The sequence below is a fragment of the Paramacrobiotus metropolitanus genome, unplaced genomic scaffold, assembly GCF_019649055.1.
Source record: "Paramacrobiotus metropolitanus isolate TYO unplaced genomic scaffold, Prichtersi_v1.0 Parri_scaffold0000009, whole genome shotgun sequence".
NCBI classification, from domain to species: domain Eukaryota; kingdom Metazoa; phylum Tardigrada; class Eutardigrada; order Parachela; family Macrobiotidae; genus Paramacrobiotus; species Paramacrobiotus metropolitanus.
This window is the reverse complement of record NW_026570229.1, coordinates 2033944-2046537: the sequence shown is the minus strand read 5'-3', so window position 1 is coordinate 2046537 and position 12594 is coordinate 2033944. Positions and strand designations below refer to the sequence as shown.

General features: G+C 43.1%; 1 protein-coding gene across 1 annotated transcript; it reads right to left on the bottom strand.

Annotated features, from left to right (window-relative positions):
• Positions 1-4476: 4476 nt before the first annotated feature.
• Positions 4477-6696, bottom strand: LOC129583138 (interferon-inducible GTPase 5-like). Its single transcript, XM_055474852.1, has 2 exons — positions 5757-6696; positions 4477-5236 (listed from the first exon to the last, which is right to left on the bottom strand). Exons 1-2 carry the CDS (start codon positions 6510-6512, stop codon positions 4757-4759), a joined length of 1236 nt encoding a protein of 411 aa, XP_055330827.1. The 5' UTR covers positions 6513-6696; the 3' UTR covers positions 4477-4756.
• Between the last annotated feature and the right edge of the window lie 5898 nt (positions 6697-12594).

Here is a 12594-nt window from a genome sequence, read left to right as displayed (position 1 = left end):
AAAGACACGTAAAGTGCACGGTTGTGGGTAAATCGTGGTATCGTGTGTGTGTGTTGTGGTGGTTGTTCGCGGAAGAGCGACGTCTGGCAAACAAGTCTTATCGATTGGACGATAGCGCGAGAGCCACACTGCAGTGCTGCAACATATGCAGGATGATAGATTGGACCTTCTACCTGGCAGACAGTGCGGCGCAAAACGGGTACCGGCTGATACCCCGTGTTACGATCCAGCCGATTAGCGTAGTGTTGCCATTAACATACACTCTCGGCTGCACACTTTTCAGGCTGGGGGAATGAATTAATTACACATAGACGAGCTGTGGATATATATCAAACTCCCAGCGTGTATAGACAATTATACACCGCGTTTCCCGTATTTCCATTGCGCCGGGGGACGCGCCGCGGTAAAGGTGACCCTGGTGTAATGAAGCGGTAGTATGTGTATTTTTAAAGGCTGGCTGGGTTTTGCATCAACAACCGCTGCTGATAATCATGTAGATTTTCAAACCGGCACATACGTACGTTATGCAGATATAGACATATATATCAAGTATAACGTGACCCGGCATTTTTAAATGCATTATGGAAATTGACAGTTTATACCGGCATTCTGCACGGCAATCACCTTGATGACTTTGAAAATAGACGTTTCTTGCGTTCTTCGTCTAGATCGCGCACGGTGATGTCTGATATATGCAGGACATAACCTGCCTGCGACAGGGTAAAATGGATTATGTTTACAAGTGTGTCCTGTAATTTCTACCGTAAATGTACAGATAGGAATTATTTACGTACCTCGAAAGTTGTGCTATGAACGACTGCCACTACACTACGTTTACCACAATGACAAACCCACTTTCCTGAATATTTAAGGTAATTATAAAGTAAAACATACTGCTTAATTTTTAAGCGGTAAGTTTTTATTGGATTACACAAATGAACATTGGTTAAACGCTAAATCACGCAGTACATTTTTAAGCGGTAGGTTGTCGCCATGAGAATCGTGAAATAACGACCAAGTAATATTATGAAGATATGAATGTTACTCTTTTATACAATATTTATATCGATAGTTTATGAATTTTATATCGATATTTGGCAAGCACCACCCATGTCAAATGCATGTAGAGCGTAAATTAATTTTGTTTTCCTGTTTTCCGACTAACCGGTGCGTGTCTGCTTCTAATCAAATTAAATGCACTGTGAAAAAAAATTATGGAGCCCAATTATTACGTGCAATTTGCTGTCGTATTATAGCATTCACATAAGATAAGTACTAATGAATTAATGAGTATTTATTGAGACGTATACTTATCAGTAATTGTACTTTTTATTTCTTAAGCGGCACCCACACGCGACACGACACACCTACTAAATTAATGTGGAATGTTATACGAGTAATTATTACCTAACCTGCCTGTAATATACGAGTACTTGAGTAATGCATTATATGCCGCTGCGCATTTACCATTATTCAAAAAATGGTAATTATACCCGTAATTGATATATTCCTGTGCAATGCGCATGATCGAAATTAAATGCGTGACTCTTAAGCTACATTTACGGGTGGAGCCGTGGAGATCCTTTATTGATTGTACATGTACACATCGAAATGTAGAAGAATAACACTATAATATAATAATTTGCCGTTTACTACAGTCTACAAATGTCGGAACTGCCCACAGCTAAAAAACAGACAAAATCATCACGGTCAACAAGTTTGTTTGGTTTCGACAACATCTCGAAGTGGTTATATGGTTTCAAACTGCAGCCAAATGCAGTATTCCTTCGTCACAAAAATTTATTAAATGACTTTTTCATTTTTATGTCATCTTCTTAGATTTTATAATTTATTCTGTGAGTTTTATTCGTAATTTGGGTACAGGCGAGCTTTTCTCAGTAAATACGGTACTTACATTCAAATCTTTTGTTGCATTGTTGCAGGCCTGAATCTGAAATTGATTATGGGACCAATGCCGATATATGTACTGTATACGAATTGGTACCATGTACCGGCACACTTCCCTTAAAATAATATATCTACACATAGTACCTACGTTAAATAACGTACAGCACGATTCGCAACTGTGCTTGTAACTTCATACATGTAACAGCTTGTAATTATTGTAAACAAAGTGTCTGTTACATAATTTTGCATCCAGTTGATTAGCGTCATCTCAGGATAATTAAATTTCTACAAAACCTGGACTCGCTTGCCGATCCGATGCAACAATCATGTAATCTGCAGACAGATATACCAGGTCCATCGGCTAACATTGCTCTTTATTTCCGGTTACGCAATCCATAACATATTTAGTGGGTATATATGACGTCAAGCGACCAGGTGATTGAAATAAAAACGATCAGTATGAAATACGGGATGCGAAAATAAGTGCACGGAGACATGATGCACAGGTAGCTAGTAATCATTCACTAGTGACCTTTGTTTAGGATTAATGTTATATTAACTTATATACATATATGTGACATGCATCAATAATTAATCTTAACGCAGCTATTCAAACAGAATAATTTTTTTAATATTTTATTACGCAGTTTTGACTTTAAGCATTCAAAGAATGATCACGCTTGTGAACCATGCAGTTATATATTTTAAATTATGCAAATGTAGTTTATAGGCTACACGAGTATTACGCGTACTTATGCATAAAGTATGTCATATAGTATAAGCAATCATCTCTCACAGTCGCAAAGCATTGTCGTGCGCCGGCTGCCGGATAATCTGTACGACAATTGCTGCTGAGTGCTGACCACGGTTACAAAATAATGCCAGAAACTCTCTTCAAGTATTGCAATCTATTTTTATTAGTTTTTTTTCCGCTAATATAAATTCAAATTATTTGAAAAAACTGACAACAGCAAAGGGCAAGTTACGCGGCAGCAAGCGTGCATTCTACGGCAGCATATACTCGTACGTCAAAATGGTTTAATTTATGCATCTGATCTACAGTTTCTGTATCGGTTCTTGGGATGTTCCGGGAGTGGGAATTGTTAATTTCGGACGGAAATGGTCTGGTCCCTGTGCATTGCGTCTCGGATAAATTTATCCGAGACAATTATCTCGGATAAATTCTGCATAGCAACGCTATTAAAGGCTTTTATATGGCGTTGCCCTACAGAAAATAATACGTTGCCGATATATAAAACGCCCGTAGATGTAAGTGGTTGTCCGGGCGCATTATTAGCGTATGCTGATTAATCCAAGTTATGCTAATGATATGTCAGATTATGCTAGCCGTAAGTCAATGTTATGTTAATCCGCTTGTCGACTTTTTTGCAATTCCGGTCGCTGGGCCCGCGCTGGCCATGCATAGAGCTGTCAGAGACCGCTCACTCGAGGCGGTAGACACCTCTCGTGGCTTTGCTCTGTCGCCCGCCCGCACATGGCTACTCCATTCGTGCCGCGCTATTACGCTGCTTACTCAGCGTATACTTTGTCTACGCTGACCAATCAGCGCATTTCTCTGCACTCTTGGGGGTGGAGCCCTGCGCCTACGGGCGATTCCATGCTTTGCAGCATCAGCTGTTGCACACCCGCAGCACGCGGAATCATTAATCACGATTCCTCACCAGCGCACTGCAGGCACTTTTTCCAGCTTTTCCCGCATTGGGTTTTCTGTTGGTTTTTGTGTTGTTGTTGTTGCTTTATTGTACCAATAAAGGCGATATTTGCCCCATTTTCCATCTGCCTCTGTGTCATATCTGACAGAGCCATATAGAGGTTTGAAAACCAAAACATGCTACCTAATAACTTAAACATTTTGAATAAAACTAAAAATGTCTACCATAATTACCTAAAAAACATCATCTAGCAGAGTGCAGATATGTCTATTACACGTACAGCTGTATCTGAATTCCACCAATGTGCTGCACGTAACTGTAGTGTAAGTATTGTCGCAAGTTCACAGTGCGGCAGCCCAAAAATTTATGACTTCTTATCTAAGGGGACACGAGACCATCGATTCTTCCTGATCAGAAAGAGTCGCCCAGATGGACATGAGCTCCAGACGACGGCGACGTCATTTCTGATGAACGAACATAGTTTTTATCCTGTATCGATGTTGAAGCGCTGGTACATAATGTAGTAAATATCTACATTATTGAAGTACATGCTTTGAAGTCCATAATATTGGGTATGTATACAGTACGGTACTACTATATATAAGCTGTAGTACCTATCTGGGTTGTTGAAGCGCTGGTACATAATTTTGAAATAAATATGACTGAAGTACATGCTTAGAAGTTCTTTAATTCAAATTTGAATTAAAGAACTTCTAAGCATGTACTTCGTTTGAACACATGTATAGTAATGGTTTAAACCATTACTATACATGTGTTCAAACGAATTTAGGAGAACCAAAGGTCATCAAACATTTGGGTACATATTTGGGTACATTAAACAGTACATATTTGCCATTTGGGTGAATTCGTGCATTTCGTTTGTGGAAGTACCGACGATTGTGTTTAATTCTGTATTGTCAGTGACGTAGATCTACAACTGCGAATCTGGAAAGTTATTCACCTAGTGCAGTACATAGATAAAAACCAGTTCAGCATGATGCAATGACTTTCTAATACCGTAACACTAAAGCAAAAACTGATACAAAAGAGGTTTTACAACTGTTTTTCGTCACTGCAGTAGCCGGTTGAATTACAGTATACCTGGAACGGTCACAAATCTACTGCCGTGCTTTTTTCGCTATCGTCATCGCACCTTTTGGAAAGGTGCCTCTAATCTAAAGGTCATCATCACTATCCGCTTCCACACTAGCCGCCGCTTCCAGGTTGAGCTGGGCGACCTTCAGCGCCAACTTCTCCATCACATCCAGCAAGCCGTGCAGAGTCCGGTAGAGCATCCCGAAGGAGACCATGGCGCCAAACATCTGCCCAAAGATCGGCACCAGTTTCGTGGCCTCCGTGATGTACGTGGATAAGCCGCGCGAGGCGGCAAAGGTCGTCAGTTCTTTGAGACTGCCCACGGCGAAGAGCGACGGCGGGAACCAGTCGTGCACCATGGCGGTGAGACTGCCGAAATCCAGACCGGTGCGTTTGGAGGTCTGTTTCAACGAGGCGTCGTCCAGTCCCAGGATGGCCAGGTAGCGCACGATGGCGTACATGACGATGCCCATGTCGCTGACGGTGGACACGCCCGGGATGGGCACGGCTCCGATCCCGGCGGAGACCATGGAGATCTTCCAGATTTCACTGCGGAGAACCTGTGCGAATAACACCCATACAGGATTTAGAGCAAAAAAGTAGAAATCGGTCAGCCGGTTAACGGTTCAAAAATTAATAAAAAAATCAGCAAACAGTGTGCGGCAAGAACAACAGTAAGTGCGCGTAGATCGCCAGCATTGGGTTCGAACAAAGTAGTGCTTGTTTGCGCAAATGTGCTTTAAAATGAATTTATCTTTCGTTTAGTCACACCTTGTAGTTCATATACCGTGACCTTTTCAATGCTCATTCTGTTACTTTTAAATACCATTTCTGTTAGTTTATATAAATTGAAGTGACCTTTCAGACGCCCATTCTGACCAATTTTTATTGAGGTCACTGCGCTAAAGAATCTTGATTCGGACTGTACATGTGGAAAGCTGTAGTGATTAATAACGCAAAAAATGCAAACACCAGACACTGCAGACTTATTTTTAGAGGGTTTGTTGTCCGTTTACTGACATACAAAGAAAGCTTGAAGAAAGCCCAACATCGATGTAAGTTGTTACTAATTTTGCCCACCTTGATTTTTTCTTTGATCATGTCTTCACTCAAACTGTTCATGGCCAGTGTGAGCGCTTGCCGTTTCATCGCCGGGAAATCCTTGATGAGCTGCATCTCTAACTGGTTGAAATCAAACCGGCGCGTCCGCAAACTGTCGATCAGGAAAATCGGTGCCAGCGCTTGATTCTTCCGCAGATGCATTTCGATATCCTCCCGGATGGTCCGCAACAGCACATCCTCATCGTGCGTCCGCGGTCGGGTGCGCCGATCATTGGACACATCCATGGCGATCTTGGTGCGGACGAAGAAAAACTGCCGGTTCGACTGGAGAATCTCCCGGCCCAACCACATATCCAGCCCGGTAAACCGCACCGCCGATAGAATTAAGAAGAAATCATAGCGGTCGAAATGGATTAGCTCGAGATAGCGATCCTGCGGGAAGTTGTCAGTCCCGACACCCGGGAGGTCCCAGAATTTGAGCATGTCGTTGCCGGGTTGCGCGTAGGCGGTCGCCTCCCGGGTGGTCTCCACGCAGCCGGTAGGCGCGGCGTCCGGATCGTCTGAAGTCAGACCACGGACGGCGTTGATGAAGGTGGATTTGCCGGCGCCCGAGGAGCCGATGATGGCGATGTTGAGGGGGAGGAGCTTCAGTTCGTCCTGTTTCTGCTGCAGGAGATTGTGGATGCCCTTGGCGCCTTCGCTGTCGAAGGTCTCCTGGAACTGCTCGATGTCGACGAAGTCGCGTTGATCAAAGCACACGCTGTCGATGTCCATCTTTAAACCGAGAAATCGCTGCTATAATCTCTTAAAAAGAAAACGTTGTTACTGGAAATGTACAACATGGATGCCTCGATTCTGAAGCTCTACAAAAGACTGACGGTTCTCTCGGGCCCTCGGCAATAACGACACTCTGTGGTACACATACTGAATTTGACTAACGATGCAGGTGTTATAATCTTTCCAGCTGTAGTTAGTACTTAGCCGCGTGTTACTCCATGTAACGTCTGCTTGATAGCAAGTTGGTGAGTCAGAGTAACCGTCGATCGTTCTTATCACTGGCACTGTAACACATTAGCACCGAATTAATGATTATTCTTATCAGGCTTTGGTCTACACTAAATACCGTACAAATATGTACTTAGATGAAGTTAGCTGTGAGGTGCTTTTAATGAGAGCCCTTTGGACGGAAGGACCCTTAGGATGGAATACGACAACTGCGCGCGCCGATTATGAATTTATGAGTGCAAGCCGTCTATCAACTACAATGAGTGCTCATATCGCAAAGCGAAAACACTGTGTACTGTGTATTGTACAGGCATACAGTCTACAGAAAAATAATGTAATAGTATGCCGTGAGAATTCTTAAAGAAGAGCATGCAGAAAGCACTTCTATTCTGAGTCGTTCAAGACCATTGGGCAGTTCTTCAGGGGTTTCATAACATGTAACGTCGCTCAGTGTCGAATGTTCATTGTCCAAGCAAAATTTACGTGCTACCTACAAGACGTACTAAAGGTAACTACTCTATTGTACAGTTCGTATTCGAAGCAAAAAGGTGACATTTCCATAACTTTTCACGGTCAAATTTTTTTTGCAAACCGACTTCAGATTCGTACTCAGCGGGAAAAAGACCGACTTTCTCTGACTCTTGTTACCAAGTTTGCCTATAATCACGTCCATCACGTTTGCGGCGTACCTCGGTCAAAAAAATAATAATTACCACACATACAAACAGTTTGCATCTAGTAAGTAACCAAATTCTCACAGTCATTTAAATTATAACCTTGCAATGAGCGGCTACGGGAGTCGGATTTTAAAACTGCAAATGTACAAACTGCATAGCATTTTGATAATTTCATACAGTTTTGTTGGGTGCCGTCTTAAATCAGCCGCATCCAACTTGCCCGATAGCTACATTCACAGTCACACCTCGAAAACTGGGTTGAAAATTGTGATAACAGACAAATTCTTAACGTTCGGGTAGCGTGACTCAATCTCTTAAACCTACACCAAACAATCCAAGACAGCCCATCCATTTAGCCAATAACTGACCCGATACGCTAATAGCCAGCAAAACCACCGGTACTTTCTGTAACCGCTCCATAACTGATAATTACTAATACGAAACCACCATCTCTAGTTTGTACACTACAGATCCATACGAATCAATTTGGAAAGGCAGTTAGTGCAAGCGACCTAGAAGGCGCCTACTCACGTACGTACCCCATTCAACCTTAATTAATCTTAAGTCAACACAGGATGACCCTACCCAGTATGATAAGTTGGCAGACTTAAAAACCGTTTAAGCGTTGTGATGATAAGTATAAAACATAGAAACGGCTACTGGAACTGTCGGCATCCGTTGACACAGTTGTCCCAGCGGGTGGAGTTTTGCAACTGTGTCGTAATTACGTATCAACAACGGTAAGCAACCGCTCTCCGTTAGGGTTTTGTGGAAAGTAGCACCCGTGACCGGAACGATATGTGCATTTATCTGTAACATGCCAGCTATGGATGACAAAATCAGCGTGTATATGGAAGAGCAGAAAGTGAACGTGAATGAACTAAAGGATGTTTTTGCCAAGGAGGACGCTACCGGCATTCGTAATTTGCTCCAGCGCAAACACGATGATTTTCAATCCATTCCTATGAACATCGCCATCGTCGGTGCATCCGGTGCCGGGAAGTCGACGTTCATCAACACGGTGCGCGGCCTGACTTTTGATAACCCCAAAGCCGCTCTCAACGACAGTGTCAAAGCCAACCGGGAGCCCACAGCGTAACTTCTGTAACGTTTCATAACCTCGGTCACGATAAGCTTCGGTTCTGGGATGTTCCGGGAGTGGGAACCGTTAATTTCTGACGGAAATTGTCTGGTCCATATGCATTGCGTCTTGGATAAATTTCTCTGTGACAATTATCTCAGATAAATTCTGCAGAGCAACGCAACTAAAGACTTTAAAGTCTTTAATAGCGTTGCTCCGCAGAAAAAAATAGGCTACTGCTATATAAAAAGCCTAAGGAGAAACCCTAAAAAACTAAGAAAAAGCCTAAAAAACTGAAAAAGTAGTGAGAATTAAGCGCGGTGAATTATTTTGCGGCGATTAGTCACATCGTTCGAAAAGTCCCAAGACGAATTGCCCGCGACCAGACTTGTTGCGTCGAAATGTCGCAAAGGTGAAATGTCTCAAAGCATAATGTCCTAAACCGAAATGTCCCAGCGTCCGAATGTCCGGTGGCGAAATGTCTTCGCGGCGAAATGTCACACTCTCAATTGTCCGGGTGCGGTGTCGGCACACGCCGCCGGATAAGCCACCAGTAATGCTCTGGAAACGAGCGCCAATTTATTGAGAAGTGTGGACTGTGGAGTCGGAGGCCATGAACTCACTATCAACTTCACGGTTATAACCGCAAAATTCCAACAAACCGCGAGGAAAAGGCAAGGACTTAATTCGATAGCAACAAGCGCAACCGGCTTGGTTAGCCGGTTGGTATTGTTGCTGATGAATTAGTGCAATGCCTGGCGGACCTCTGCAGAACTGTCAATCGATACTTTGGTAAACAAGTCCTGAATTGTGATAGCGGTGAATGCGCACCACGTACATCCCGATCATAGCGCTCACAGTGACTTAGTGTGCGCGCAGTAGTCGGGATGTGGAACGCTTTCTCCGCCAGCGCAACATCCGCGACAACGCCGGCGTACAGGCTGATTTTGCACAATTGTACGGCTGCAGTGGGTGGTGTTATGTTGAATTTTGCAAGTTTAACAAATCTCCAGTTCCACTTACACGCTACGTACGGATATACCGTTCATGGTGCCGCACGAGTAAACTTCGTGTATAATCAGCATGAGAGCCGCTAAGCAGATGATCACGACGGAGACGCTAAGATACGAGTCGTTATCTGAGATAACCAGTCGTGTCCTAGTGTCTCCATCTCTTAAATATAGGAAACCGAGGCGTTGAATACGATCGTTCTACAAAGTATGTTGTTCGGTGTTGAGGAGAAAATTATTTAGTTTCAATTTTATAACTATCATACAATGCTTATAAATACCGACACTGATTACGTTACTTGCCGACAAGCTTTTTTTCCGTCGAGAAGCTATAACGCCGATCTCTTACCGTGGCTCTTTTGTGCCGGTAGCAAGCCAAACGATTTAGAAAAGCACAAAGCAAATATTTAAGCACCTGGCAGTAGCGTTGACAAAAAGTACGAGTTGTACCAGCTAACTCTAGTACCCGTACAACTACAGTGCTTCCGCTTCCTGTTTGCAAGAGAAAGGGAAATGCCACATGAGGATGAATTTATTCAACAGGGCAACACTCTGTATGTTTGCTCACCCGTTGCCTGAAGTTTACATAGAGACTTGAGCACCCGCACCGTTGCAAGAACAACAAACTTTTACTACTGTTATTATCTCTTGGTCGAAAATGCGAACAAAAACCGAAACGGACAAACAGCATCAAATTCTCCTGGTTAAGTGCGACAAGGAAACGAAATCCATCTGGACAATAAGGGCAAAGGCGGTAGGATTTTCCACAGTCGTTGTACATGCTCGGATCTTTGCACCTGGAGCATGGTGTTTAACGTATCTGGGAAAAATGAATACGCCGCCAGCGCGGCTAACCGGTAAGTACAAGTACCTTCTCGTCCTGATCATTGTGGACTGGTGATTACACCGGGGAATTCATGTAGGTGCGGAACTTTATCCGTTGACTGTGTATTGAGTACTAGTATCAGTATCGTCAGTATTGTGTATCAGTGTTGAAGCGAAAGAGATATTAATTTTGTCGGCTTTACCATGTTGCGTGCTACTGGTAATCGGCGCTTCATAAATAAGCGGAGAGCATTTTTTAGGGTTAATATCCACCCATAAGCTCGGGGATTTACTTCTTGAGTAAAAGGACAGCGAGAAATACAGTTCCATGGGTTACCGTACGCGTTACCCTTAGCGTGATGCCACGGCTCGCCACGTCTCACTCGTTACGCGTTATGCGTTTGGCATGGCTGATACCCGTCAAATATTAACATCGTATGAGGCATGTTCATCGTAAAATCGAAGAACGTATTAATCGAATTTATTTATCATAATAATTCATCGTAGAATTAAATTTAACATTGCGATAACTACTGTAGTGTCTGTGTAGTGTTGCTTTCTACGCGCCAACCTCGCGGTTAATATCTATTTACTACCAGAAATTAATGACCCAGGCTTGCTAATATTTCCACTAAAACCGCTTCGCCACATTGGTTTTCTACAAGTCTTAGTAGTAGTCTCGAAAAAGCCATCCCAGTTATTGTTTGAAGTGAGACGCGCCCGTACCCAAATCTTCTACCGCATCACCCCTGAGCTGAAAAGCTGCAAAAAAGAACTAGTACAAGCCCTCTCTTCCGTTCTAAAAACACATTTACGTCTTACGACCGCACTGCACCCCGTTCTACAATGTACGCAAAACAACGCAGCTGCCTGCTATAGTACCAAATTATGCCTACTTGATTCGTGACCAACTGTCCGTAATGTTATCCCGATAGTAATAGACTAATGCATGCCTAATCAGCGTCTAGCCACGAAAACCACAAACATTTGCCATTAATTACAGCAGTCTTCAAAGTTCAACAGCAAAACACGCGACCGTTATGCATGCCCTCATATTCATCAACTGACCCTTTGTTTGACAACTCAAAATTAATTTTTCCCTATTAATTTGCTAAAAGTTTCGGTTTCGGGCTTTTAGGTACAGTTTTACTGTTTCCGTTTGGTTTTTAGTGTGTGCATTGCCTATCAGCATACAAACTTTGTTTAATGTGGTTGAGTGGGATGCTTAGCACTTTAGGGATATCCGAATCCGTTAAACATTTCATAAACGTTACGGTCGAAAATGCAAGGTGAATGCACTCCTTTACTCGTACAATACGTACTATGAACGTCTGCGAACCTCACTAACGCGACGTTGATACTTTTATAACAAATGGCCACGACACCGTAAAAAAACGTTTCTCACATCTTAAACAATAACACACAGTTACAGACTGTACGTAGCAAGGCCAAGGTATCCGACTTGAAAAGGTTCTTAACAGAGCCTTTGTTCGTAAAAAGAGAACTGTCTGTTCGCGCACACAGTACTAAACGAATGTGCAACTTCGGTGTGTATTCAGTTGTATCGTCTGAAGTGGATACAGTTTCAATGAAACTTGTTCAGTTTGATTGTGCGCGGTGGCCTATATTAGCATATCAGCATATTAGCAAATTATGTATATCAGTCAACAAAATAAGCGCCTATACGGTCGGCGTGAGTACATAATCCTCAGCTTTGAACTATTCATGAAAATGACTTCGTTTAGTCATGGCTGAATTCCCAACAATAAAATAAACAATTATGTTAACAGCATATACAAGCGGCAGTTTCACATGCGTTATATGCGTGCATTTTACATAGTTGCGATCCAAGTAACATTTCTTAAAGTAGCCTGAAATCATAGTTCCTATCGTATGTCGTGATAACATTTAGCAAGATGCACAATTTACTAGTTGCAGTAGCATTAGCGTGTTTCGTTATCAGTGTTCAAAGTGCCGGAAAATCTTTACCACAACCGCCACTGTTTTACGGCGCGGAATCGCCCGACTACAATATCGCCGCGATCAATTACGTCATTAACTCCCTTCCCTACACCCGGCAGCCCGGGGAAGCGTATGCGTTATACGACTGGGACAACACGTGCATGTACGGGGACATCTCCGAATCGTCCATCTACTATCAAGTCCAGAACCTCAACTTCCGTATCCTCCCGGAACAGTTTGCCGGCATCTTCGCCTTGGGATACAACGCGAGCAACGGTGACCAATGTATGCCGCAA

What these genes read in the sequence shown, in the direction of transcription:
- LOC129583138 (XM_055474852.1), bottom strand. Translation starts at nt 6,512, where the DNA reads ATGGACATCGACAGCGTGTGCTTTGATCAACGCGACTTCGTCGACATC. An exon ending in TGATCAAAGAAAAAATCAAG is followed by an intron (nt 5,237 to 5,756) that starts GTGGGCAAAATT and finishes TTATTCGCACAG; the next exon opens with GTTCTCCGCAGTGAAATCTG.